This window comes from Scleropages formosus, chromosome 23 (genome assembly GCF_900964775.1).
Source record: "Scleropages formosus chromosome 23, fSclFor1.1, whole genome shotgun sequence".
In the NCBI taxonomy this organism is placed as follows: Eukaryota; Metazoa; Chordata; class Actinopteri; order Osteoglossiformes; family Osteoglossidae; genus Scleropages; species Scleropages formosus.
The window spans coordinates 5,229,403-5,242,351 of NC_041828.1; the positions used below are offsets into that span (position 1 = coordinate 5,229,403).

The window sequence follows — 12,949 nt, forward strand, 5'->3', positions numbered from 1 at the left end:
TGACAAGGATAACTAAAGATTCGAAAATCTTTTCTTGAGTAAAGTTACCGCAATAATTGTTATAGAAAAGCTAAAACGACCCTTTTTCCTTTGGAACATAAAATGTGTTTGGCTCATATGATCATCAAAATACTTTCCCATTTTAGTATATATTCCACTTCATTGTCTCTGCAGTACAGGGTCTATCTCGGAGGAGGGACAAAGCCATGGTGCAGGACTGCAACACCAGCTATAGGTACAGCAACACTGCAGGGAGCGTCATGGTTCAAGCAAAACAAGCACCAAGCATTCTGAGAATCATCCATTTTTATTCAATGGATTCGGACTGATGTCATCATAAAGAACAAAAAAAAAAAAATTCTAGTAGAAACATTCCTCAAACTAAGAGCGATCACAGATACGTTCATCTTCCCACCGTCCCAATGGCTTACGATTCCAAACAATCCCGATTTCTGCAATATTCTCTTTCACTCTTCCATGCATCACAAGAGATGACTGGTTCTGTACGCTTCGTATCACTGAGTACAACACAAAAAAAAACATTTTGTGATAGCTATACTACAACAGGTATCCTCCTCCCTTAACCAGTTCAAGCCCACACCGGGGTGGAGGGGCGAGCGACTGTGCCGGCAGCTCTCAGCCCTGCGCGCACACACACGTGAGGGGGGCCCAAGTGCTTCTTTTTGCACCCCAGAGGTCGAGAACCGTTCATCGATGCATCTGAAATGGCACATCTGCCTGTACACCATGACCCTTCTGTTGGACATTGGTTCCCAGTCGTTACCCATGCACTGCCACCATGGCCCAAGTCTTGAGACTTTGTCCAACCACCAGTTTGTGGACAAAACGGCGACGAGGCGTTTCAGTCTCTTGCCATTTGTTGAGATGCAACAGATCTTGCCCATCCGTTTTGGCCCCACTATACCTTTGGTTTGGCCTTGACCGAAGCCGACAGTGTCACGTCCAGCAGGAGTATAAAGTTCCTTTCTGCTCCACGAAGCCTTCTGAGGTCACAGGACTAAATACGTTGGTGCCAGTCCAAGGGAGGCACCTGCAATTCATTCTTATGGACATGTTAGGTAATAAAGATAACCCTACAGGCACATTGGGAACCAGAGTTGAGGTTTCTGGCACCTCTCAGGTCCACGAACTGGCAGATGAGCTCAGACATGAGGGATGAGGGAGCGGTGAGAGTCAACATGGCTGCCTTGGGCTCATACCAACTCCAGGTCCTCACTGACGTGGAAGGTTCGAAAGAATATGAGGCATTTCAGAATCGTGTCCTTGCATTATGAAAGTCTGTATCGGAGATGCCTTAGTGTGTGATCAGTGCTGAAGAGGGAGAGGTGTGAGGGGCTGGGTCTATTCGGTGGGCTGCATCCCTGAGCGATAAAAGAGTTGGGGATGGGGTGGGGTGGGGTGAGGCGGGGCGGGGTGGGCATGGTAGTGGGGGAAAAGTGGTCAGGGCCCATTCTCATTGTAGTGGAGGGAGAGCGGCCGGTCCCTCTGCATGGGTACATAGGGCCAGTTGTAGCTGGAGCCAGAGAGCAGCATGTCCCGCAGCAGCGTCTCAATGGGGGTCTTGCCCACCAGGCGCACAAAGAAAAGCTGCTCGATGACGGGCGAGGAGACGATGCGCAACGAGGGCAGACGCAGCAGGAGTCGGCCGAAGCGATTGGGCTGCCCGGGGTACTGGTTGCGTACGTACTCCTCCAGGGCACACTGGGACTTCTCCTGGATGCTTTCCACATGGGCCACATCTGACAGACCCATGGCATCTGCAGGACAAAGGCAGTGATGGTGGGAAAATCAGTGCTGCCATTCAAAGTGCATTCTTACTGTGGGACTTCATCTTTGGTTCACATGTGGAAACCGCTGTCAGTCGAGGGTCAAATCGGTATAGCTGTTTTAAAAGGATCGGGACAAATCCAGTAAAGACAAAGCAGACATGTTACAGTCGTACATACCAGTAGTGCAAAAACAGAAGTGGGTATGCAGAAGTACAGGAAATGTATGAAGAGTAAGTACAGAGATGCTCTGTCAATATGATGTCAGTCACTAGTACGTCATGGCACGTGCTTTTGGAAATGAACTTATCCTTGGGTCTGGGGGGCACCCTCGATTGTCCCCAATCCTCTCTTTATCATACAGTGTAATGTAGGCACTGCAGTATAGTGTATGACAGGTGGGGAAAAAGGTGAAACGAGGGATGAGTGTCCAATGAAGCATTTAGACCAAATGCAATCCTGTCATTTTTGGAGCTGGTTGCTAGAAGAGATCCAACATGTGTCTCATGCTCAGTTCTACAGATTAAGAAGAACAAGGTACAGCAAGCATGAGGAGTGGGAGGTAGAGGTTAATTGTTCTGGTCCCAGTCAGTCTACACGAGCCGGCCTCAGCAGGGACAGAGGAATCGGGCGATAAACGTGGGGCCTGGAGCAAAGATCACATCAACATCCCTGGACTATAGAGGTTATTTAGGTCAGGGCCAGGCAGAGCCAAATCACATATGCAGCCCCAGAATCATGCATTATTTATCTAGTGTAAGGGGGTTCTGCTAGTTGGTTTCAATAATGAATGAAAAGCTTGAATATGAGCAGGGGATGACAACAAGGGTCCGTGCAAGGCACTTGCTAAGTGTTTCTGACAAGCTTAGTGGGGAGATGGAATTGTTGTAAACATCAACCTCCCTCCCACCACTTCTATCTGCTGGTGTCAGATTTGATCTGTCTGGGTGGGACAGGGTGTGACGCATTCTGACAACTACACTAGGACATCCATGGAAAATAACATGGGGAAACGTGTAAGTATTTCAACCACTGTTTGAAAAGGTAACCAAATCTGGTAAAGGATGTTGTTCACTACTGTTGCCTTACATGGTAATGAAAAGAACCAGAGGCATGTCTGGCTAACAAACGCTGGTCTGGCACAGTGAGTGGTGCTCTTTCATTGTTTGTTGTGTAATCAAATCATGAAACATTCAAGTAATTGTTTTGAACAAATTACTGACCAGAGGTGAAGAGCACGATGGACTTAAGGCAGGAGTATTCGGCCGTGTCCACCTGCAGTGCCTTCAGCTTCTCCACTTGTTCTTGGAAGACGCGGATGTGGTCCATAAAGGCCACCACGCGCTCAGCAGACATGGGTGAGGCATGCAGACCGGCAGCTGCTAACAGGGGTGCCACGTGTAGAGGCATGGAGCACTGAGCAGCATTCAGGACAAAGAGCTCACTCCATGACATTCGCAAAAGTGCTACCTATGGGACAGCGGAAGGCCACGTGTCAACCAAGACAACAAAAACCTTCAGGAAGATAATCCAAATGGTATCAGTCAACATGGCAAGATGCCGTTTGGTATAAGCAATGCTCCTGGGACCTTTAGCACTTCTGGATCTCACCTAGAGGATGAATTCAATGGATTTTACCTGATCCATGAGCTGGAGGTCAGGGAAGAAAGGGATGTTCTTTGCCCACTCCACAGCACTGAAGAGCAGCCGGGCAGCCAGCTCGCAGATGTTCTCAATGCCCATCAGGTTGTTGGACTGCATGCATTGGGCGCCGTAGCGGGAGGTAGGGTAGGGCTCGGCCCTCAGCAGCAGTGATATGAAGCCTGACAGGTAGGGCTGCCCATTGTACGGCTCACTGTTGTTGGCCAGGTATTGACCAGGGCTAGACTGAGAGTTGGACATGCGCCCCCGCTGGACAGCTAGGGGGCACAGAACAGAGACAAAAAAGGTTAAACAGAGAAGACAGAGTGCAAAAATTGCTAAAACCAGGAAGATGAGAACCACCATGTGCCAGTTCAAGCATTAGGCAAAACATTTATGAATGCATTCATTAATGCACAAAGATGACAAAGGTTCTGAATGGCCCTGTCAATCAGCAGACTCAAGCAGGGTTGTTCAGATCATGAAAGGGCACAATTGTCACTTTCATTTAGCATATGATCAAACATAAGACACTGGCTGTTGCGTGAGATTTAGATAATAAATTGGTTTTCAAAGACAGGTGATGAGTTGTCATTCAATGTTTCAGCTATTGAGAGAATGACACCATATTGACACCAGTAGTTTCAGAAATGGTTAATTCACACAACAGGCTTTATTCCCCCCTAAAATGTGTTCTATTATAAGAAGAGTGGTGGCCAGTCTCAGTTGATTTTTCAACTGACAGCTTTTTGTTACCAGTAGAAAGAATGTTGGTTTGACTCCCAAGTCTGACAATTACTGGGATTAACGAGAACTGAGTTTTTATATAAAAGTAAGCTGCTGCCAACATGGAAGTCCAGAGTTTACCCAGAGTCCTGACAACCCTTGGAGTAGGAAATGCCCAAGTCAGAGGTGGGGGGGGTGGGGGAGCCAGCCGATGACGTTCCGCTCTTATTGGCTGGCTAGAAGACCTTGTGAAGCAGCAAACGTTCAGCAAACCTTCTTCCATGTGAAATCCCTCCATACGCTTGTGGCAATGAAGTGTTTTGAAAAGTGCAACCAGTGTTTTTGTGAGCTTCAGGCCGATGCGTGTCAGGTCAGGATGGGGGGGAAGAGAGGGGGTTGCAGCTTAGATAAGGAGGTATTCCTGGTGTAGAAAAACAACACGTCTCTCTCAAACAGTTTTCACTGCGAAGACATACAACTTACCCATCCATTCTAAGAGGCTTACTACCTTTCTACAAGGCCGAAATCCAAGTGTCATTTGAAGTACCTACACTTCAGATAGACCCCAGTGGAAAGGGTTCCTCCATGGACGGGAAGGTTTAGAAGGCCACTGGTTCCACACCCCACTCTCTTGAGCGTCTCCAGAGACTGACTGTTATCAAAACTACTCAATTAAAACGTTGAGCCCGTCAAGCTCAACATTATCGAATCAATTACAGAGCTCCGACAGGGTGGGGGGAATGAGCCCTAACCCAAGTGGCCTGGAGGTGGGTAGGGCAGTTTAAAATCACAGTGGTGGGGCATATTTTCATTACTCATTAAATCACAAAAAATTAAAAAATTCAGAAGATCTGGTCCCAGGGAGGAGTCATGTTCGAGTCTCAATGAAACCAAGCTATCCGATTCCAACTACAGCCCTAATCACAGTCTGAAATTTTTTGCATTAATGGAACACTTTCACAAAATATCACGAGAAACACAAAAAGCTAAATCGAAATGGCGAAAACGTGTCCTTCAAACGCCGATCTCTTCTCGATGACCTCAGTTAGGTGAGAACAAATCGGTATGCTGCACAATGCATCCTCTGACTCAGTGGCACCACCTTTTGCACAACAACTAAACTGCCTCCAAGAGGAAGTGAATGAACCAATGTGTTCATGATGAACTCATTCAGAAATCTTATGAAAGAGGTTGCATCGCCCAAGACCTCAGCCAGCTCACATTTCAAATTATTTTTGTGCTTTTGTGCGTTTCGGCGTCATATTAACCAACATCACTCTTGGATTAGTTCCACTTTGCCGTCATTTATTGTCTACATAACAGCCCATGGTGGTCGCACCGGTAGTTTTTAAGGTCAACGATGAAAAGGCAAAGTAAGATGCTACAAAATTTGTGCTCTTGATTGTGATCCAGGATGAATTAGCACATAAAGAACTTGCAGAACTAGATGTTGAGGTTCCTGGGCTTAAACTGAAGGATTCAAGTTCCATAGTGAAGGTCCAGCCAACACATCTGTCCTCCGCATGGACAGTTGCCCCGGTCCGACTGACCCTGGTCTGAGAGGCCTCGGTCTCCGGAAGGCAGCAGTATGGGACTTTGTCGAGTGTGAGCCAAATACTGCTTCTCGACACAGAGGTAATAAGTAGAACCCGGAAGATAAATGCGGGCTTCAGTGCCCATTAAGTCACTCCCACTTCTCAGAACAAATACTTAATAACAGAATGGAGCTCAAGGAGAAAGTTCTAGAATCCAGAAGGGTGATGTCAAGGACTGGCAATGGAGATGCAACATTTTATTAGGGAGTGGGATGTCTGAGCGCTTAAACCACACGTGCTGGACCTGTGCAGCAGTCAACAGTCGGGCAATTTAGCTGTCGATTCCAGTACGTCACACATCATCAGCGTGAGGCTGCGCTCGACTCGCTTCAACCGAGCACCTGGGCGTCCCGTCTGCGCTGCCCGTCTTCTGCTCTGTCACATCTTGCATGTTGCATGAGCCAAGTGACGTAGAAATGTTTAACTCGTGCTGTGCTTGGACTGAACCGAAAGAAATCACGAGTGGGGACACACGCAGTGGAAAAAGTGTGCGTAAAACTGTTATACGTTTCACCCATCTGCGGCGCTCCCCCGCAAACACCCCCTACCATGAGGGGCTAAGTGAGAGACCCTTCACATGCCGGGTGAGGCGTGCCTGGGTCCGAGGGACGGGACGGGACGGGACGCCAGCGTTTCTGACCGTAAATACAGATCAGCGCTCGTTAGGGGCATGGCTGTATTTACACTGGCCGATTTGTAGCAACTCGCCCCCCACCCCCTGTGCTCCATTATTCATGTCTGGCTTGCGCTGACCCACATTTCCCACAGCGCCGGATCTGTGCGAGCCCATGCGGGGGGACGCGGTGGCCGCGGGAGCGGATGTCTCTGGGATCCGCGCTCGCGGCCCGTCCATGCCGTGTAGGGGAGCGGAAAGAGTCCTGGACGCATTCTACCGGCTGCGTTGCCGTGGGATACATCTGTCTCTTTGTCTTAGGCTTGACCCCCTCGGCTTGGGGCAACTGGTAAACAGCAGCAGAACCCAAAGTTCACGCCATCGCCGCTGATGAGGTCTCTAACATAGACACAATACAGAACACACAAACACACATGTCAGTCTCGCTGCCTGAAACCGACCTTGTTCTTCAACTACACACAGATGAAGCTGCACCCATGACGCATCGGGAGCACCGCTGAATAAAACCGGAGAGGTGAACGGTAGTTCTGACTCTTCAGCGCTACCGTTACAAGCAGGCAGCGGTCCAGTCCACCCGAGGGGCTACCCGAGGAGCTCTCTATTTGGGCTTGGAGTGTGCGTGCGCGCACGCGCCATCCCCGTTCTTTCGAGTCACCGTGGGGGCTCTAATCTGTACGCCATCTTCTGCCCGCTACGCCATCTTCGGCCCTGGACACATAGAAGGTTGTTCAGAAGAGACCTGGCGGTTTGACACCTTTCCTCCTCTAGGTCGTTGGGAGCGTCGACTCTGACCGTAAACGGAACTCAAATGACTAAACTGTCATAAACGGTCGGGTCAGCTAGCTGCCTGAGGAGAGGACAAGCGGCTGCCGGCGGATGTGGCTCTAAAGAGTACGATCGGGGCTACAGTCGCCGGGAGCAGCGGGGAAAGATGGAAGGAGGAGCGTTACGCAAATATCCCAAAAGCACACCAACGTTTAACTTCTGTTTCCGGACGACTGCGGCTCGGACCCGCGAATGATGGGAACTTTCGGCTGAGCAGCCGCCGCAGCTGCCCTTTCTGGGACCTCTGCGATTTGGCCATTTCCGGGGAAATGAACACTGAGCTTTGCAAAGGCTTTTGGGTGTAAAAACCTGCAGAAAGGAAGTGCGCGCACAAACACACACACACACGCACGCACACACACATGAAAACCAGACGATTTACACCATTGTTGCAGACGCTCAGGTAGCCAGTTCCCTTTGTCCGTATCCCTAATAGCCAGTTCCTTGCGTGGGACTGTCCTCCCTCCTACAGGACACCGGCAACCACAATCAAACTAAATGCATCCTGTTTATTTTAGAAATATTTTATTTATTCTATTTAAGTCTCAGCGACTAGGTGGGTGTTAACAGATGTCAAGTTAATGCCATCAAATACAACCTTAACATAGAATGTATACACTTAGTGCTGCGTTCCTCACAATGCCGGTTAAATCACCAGTTCAGCATCATTTAGTTGTACATCTAAAAGCTGACAGTGCAGTAGGTAGAGTTGTCGTCTTCGCTTCCAACGGCCGCAGGTTCAAACCTGCTGATTGTAGTAGTACCCTTTCGAGCGAGGTACCAACAAGTAAATAACCCAGCACTGTAAACTCCTACAAAGCATCAGCTGTATGAGTAAATGTAAGTGATATGGGGGTAAAACAAGTGACTCAAGGCTGTAACTCATCTATTACTGTGTTACTTCCTCATGCAGTTGGGATTTTTCAGGAATCATCTGATCAATTTACTTGATTACATTACTCAAGCAATGACAAATTACCAATATTAATAGCAAGTGGGAAGAAGTGAATCTATGAGCTGTGCACCTCACCTCCTTCCCAGAGAACTCGTAAGAAACCCAGGTGTCTCTCGCCCCTCGAACCCCAACACTCTCATTATTAGCCAGCACGGCTCGCTCGTTTCCGAGATCCCGATACTTGTAGCACCTTCCAGGAAACGGGAAGCTGACGACAGCAGGATTATCCACGAGCAAACTCATCCACGGAGCACGACAACCCACCACGGGGCGCAGTTATATTCAGGCAACACACTGATCAGTACGATAGAGGGAAAAAAATTTTACGGTGCAAAACACAGGCAAAGGGAGAGATGAACCCAGAGAGAACTTCCAACGATTTGTGATTTAAAGAGCCACATTGTTTATGGTTTAGTGCAAATCTATTTGACTTTTTATTAAACTTAACCAAGCTTTCACAAAAAAGGATGAACATTCAACGCCCATCACAGCCAAACGAGTGTGTTCTTTTAGTGGAGCTCTATAACCATACGACTGCACACTTTCACGCCACAATGTTACAAGCTGGCTATAAAAATCAACGTTCAGGCATCACCCCGACAATCACATTTTTATTAGGCACTGGATTTATTAGGCAGATGACTGTCACAGCTTCCTGATCATTTCCCGAAAGCACACCTAATACATTAATTCTTCACCCTCCTGCAAATGTTAAAAAAAAACGAGGACTCCTTTCTTTACAGCAGAGAGGCTCGGCAAACCCGCCTTCTGAGACGTTACACGCTCCCGTCTTACGTTTTTCACCGCAGTCCTTTGTGAACCCCTCATTTCCACCCAAACACAACACCCAACCCCTCCCCCACTCCATCACCCCCAAAGTAAGTGCTAAAAGTGGCTCTCCTCGCGCTGCCCTGCAGGGTCACCGATTCACAATGGATACTGTGTTTCGGTCACTTCGGTGCTGACCGGAACAGCGGCACAATGCAAGCTGCTCCAAGAGGCCTCTCCGAGTGTCCGTCAGGTGACTGGCAATACCGCGGAGGCCCCGTGACTCATGTATGGACACCAGAGCAAGGGGGAAAGGGAGGCGCAGCGTGATCTCAAATGTATTAAACACTTTAGCCACCCAAGAAAAGAAGAGACTACAGCATACATTTTAATATTAACTGAAATCTCTTCCATTATTGATGCCTTTGCTTCAGAGTGTTGCTGTAATCTTACATATTTAAGATCGACGGGCAGAAAATAAAACACAAAACAAAAATATTACCTAAAAAAGGTTTATTTCCATTGTTGTACAGGCCACATTAATATTTACTTCATGTGTTATCTAAACAAAATACTGCAGCTGTAAACCCGCCAAAGAAACAGAATAAGTTGTTATTACACTGTAGTGGAAATTTTATATGTGAACTGGATTTTATAAATTAAAATTTTATACGAATATTATAAATAACTGGAAACTGAGAAAAAAAATGTCATCTGGAGCCAAATTATGCTTTTAATGAAAAATGACTAATGGGATTAATGCCAGATACGAAGTACCCCTGATTTCTTGTGCCGAATAACTGAAATACAATTGAAACAAATACTATTTAAGAAATAAAAGCTCATATCCTCAGGTGTGGAAGGTCACGTCAACCTTTGATGTTAAGAGGAGGTGAAGTCCAGGTGTACAGCGTTTAAATGTCTCTTCTTTAGCGTTTGCTCTAAAATGCTGAGAGTTACAATAATGCAAGGAATCAGTTTTCCTCCAAAGTCAACGGACGTTAGGCAGAAGGGCAGAAATCCCACGCATGTCGGCCGTTTCTCGTGGGGTCAATCGATCGTGAAGCATCACGAACCTGCCTTGGGGAAGTCGCAATATGGAGGAACATTTTCAGATATTTATAACTGGGGGCTGAAATATTGCATTAACTATTCAAGAACATAATTTGTGTGACTATGAATTACAGGACTAAAGGTGCATTTAAGGGAGTAATTAGCCCTTATCTTGCCAAATGTTATGGAATATCTCTGTGACCGCCAAGTAATGTAGTAGGGGGCAGCAGTGGGGCAGTGCAGTACTGTAGTACAGGGTAGTAGTGTAATAGAAGGAAGTAGTGTAGTGCTGTAATGTAGGGAGTAGTGTAGAAGTGTAGTAAGGGGCAGTACTGTAGTACAGGGCAGCAGTGTGGTAGTGTAGTGCTGTAGTATGGGGCAATGGAGTAGTAGTGTAGTACAGGGCAGTACTGTGAGTAGGAAGCAGCAGTGTAATAGGGGGCAGTAGTGTGGTACAGTGGTTTTTTTTTTTTTTCTTTTAACATTTTTACTACCTCTATTTTAATGACAGTCCATTTTTTTAAACCACGTTAATTATTCGTACTGTTGATTTTGTGTGATTCGCACCACAAGTTTTACGCGCAATTTTTTTGCCGTGTCCGCGCGACCCTGGCTTGTTGTATCGGGCTGCGATTTTCAGTAAGTATTTTTTTTTTCAGGGTTATAATAAACTCACACATTTTTCCAACTCAACTCACTGGACGAGGTCCAGCCTGCCTGGGGCCCAGACTTGGGTCCGAACCGACAGGTACGGGCTGAAGGGCGATTATCCCCGTTCCCATCGCAGCAGCAGAACCGCCCGCAATCACGCGCAATACACACGCAATAATACAACACACACACGATGCCGCAACGTCAACACGCGCAGCGCGCGAGGGGCCCTTGGAGCGCGCGCTTCCAACAGGGGCCGCGTTTCGAGCGCAATTACCGCAGAGTCATTTCTGTAGCAGCAGAGGGGCAAAAAAATTCTTTCCGCTCACAGGGCGCAACAAGATTATGGGCAGCATCCAAACAAACTGCTGACGATACTTTACTATAATAGAAGTAATTATTATCACATCATATTAGCTGCTGTAAAAGCGATGACTCAGTTTTTACACTACTACTACTATTATTATTACAATAATAATAATAATAATAATAATAATAATAATAATATAATAATAAGAAGAAGAAGAAGACATTGATCCGGGCTACCCGTGGCTTCCCGTAGCCGTACACCCCACCCGACTTCCCGTGTACGGCTACGGGAAGCCACGGGTAGCCCCGTACCGTCACCGTGTCGGCTCGCTCCGCGGGACGCGCACTCACCTTCCCTCCTCATGCCCACTTTGAGACACTTCTTGAGGCGGCAGTACTGGCACTGGTTGCGGTGGTGCTGGTCGATGGGACAGTCCCGGTTCCCGCGGCACGTGTAGCTCAGGTTCCGGCGCACGGAGCGCTTGAAGAAGCTCTTGCAGCCCTCGCAGGTGAACTGGCCGTAGTGCTTCCCGCTCGACTTGTCCCCGCACACCATGCAGTCCACGTTGGGCAGCTTGTCCCCGGACAGCGCGTCGTTTCCCGGCGTGGAGCCGGAGGGGGTCCCTGGCGTCCCACCACCGGGCTCCTGGCCGCACATCTGCAGCTGCGAGCCCGGATCTGCGGCAATGTTCTCCTGCCACTGGTTTACTACCATTGCCATGCTACCCCTCCGCACTTCGTCCTACGGCAGTAACACAGTGGAGCGCGTGCTGGTGAAGAGCAAGGCGAGGAGGCGCCCCCCTGCAGAGACCCTCTTCATCCAGGAGGAGTTTTCCTGCGAATGTGTCCCAATCCAACCCGCTGACCGCTGCGCGCAGTTTCAAACAGTCACCATTTACTCCACATTTCAGCGCATCTGGCGAAGACCAGCGCGGGGGGTCCCACGGACAGGCAGGGACGCGTCCACGGGTGGGGGACAGGAACCAGAGTCCGCGGCTCACGAGCTCTGGAATGACACGAGTCCGTACAGGACCATCACGCACCTTCCGACAAAGTGCGGCGGCTTTCAAGTCCGCGTCGGCAGGAGCTGCGCGTCCCAGGCTGCGTTGGAAGCGAACGTCGAGGCGCTTCGCATCTTACTTCTTCTCACTCGTCCCCCCTAATTATTTGGCGCAATCTGATGAGATCTACGGCAGTATTTGAGAATAAGCACCATAAGATTAACCAAAGACTCGGCTCGAGACAGTCAAGGAGTAATAATAGCAGCGGAAGGACAGATACGATGAGATTTGATCAGGGTTCGCATGGGATGAAATGAGTCAAATAAACTCCCCAAGAGCGTGAAATATTCCACAGAAATCAAATCGATATTTTCCTATGAAGAAAACTTGAGAAAGCGCAGCGCAGTTGTTCCGTGGGACGCCGCTCCATCTCCGCGACACATAATTAAGAATCCTTGAAAGTGACACTAAATACTTACGTATGCGCGCGCTCTGCGGGACGCAAACCTTATAAGGACAATCATTCCATTTATGGGCAAAGGCCCTTAGCCGAGTACCCGGGTGCCTGACGTTGGAGCTGTGCCTATTGGTTGGTGAATAAAAGGGGGCGTGACTTTCCCGGATTGGGCCGCCTGACTCCGCCCCTGCGCGGTCCTCGTGGAACCAGCGATCGTTGACAAGTTGCGAGTGAATCCGGTGAAAGACATCGGACAAAATGTAGTTTGAGTCGCAAATATACCTCTACCACTGGATATAATTTATTTAAATTATCATTAAATACTATATATATAAATACTATATAAATGCAAGTAAATAGTTCTTGTCAGTTTCACACTGGGGAGCTGCCGGGAAAAGTGTCAAATTCGCATAACACCTGATTCTGAATTAATTTATGTTGCTACAATTCATTAAAACGTAAATACATACCTACATATCTCTCGAACCCAATTTCACTGCAATACATTCGGTAGATTCATAGTGTAAACAGATTTTTTGCGAAAGTA

The 12,949-nt window shown here is 48.1% G+C and overlaps 1 protein-coding gene across 1 annotated transcript; it reads right to left on the minus strand.

The window, feature by feature from the left end:
• Nucleotides 1-325: 325 nt before the first annotated feature.
• LOC108930428 (nuclear receptor subfamily 2 group F member 5) lies at nt 326-12,387 on the minus strand. The gene is made up of 4 exons (XM_029248391.1): nt 11,296-12,387; nt 3,426-3,706; nt 3,011-3,257; nt 326-1,778 (listed from the first exon to the last, which is right to left on the minus strand). Exons 1-4 carry the CDS (start codon nt 11,663-11,665, stop codon nt 1,462-1,464), a joined length of 1,215 nt encoding a protein of 404 aa, XP_029104224.1. The 5' UTR covers nt 11,666-12,387; the 3' UTR covers nt 326-1,461.
• Nucleotides 12,388-12,949: the final 562 nt, after the last annotated feature.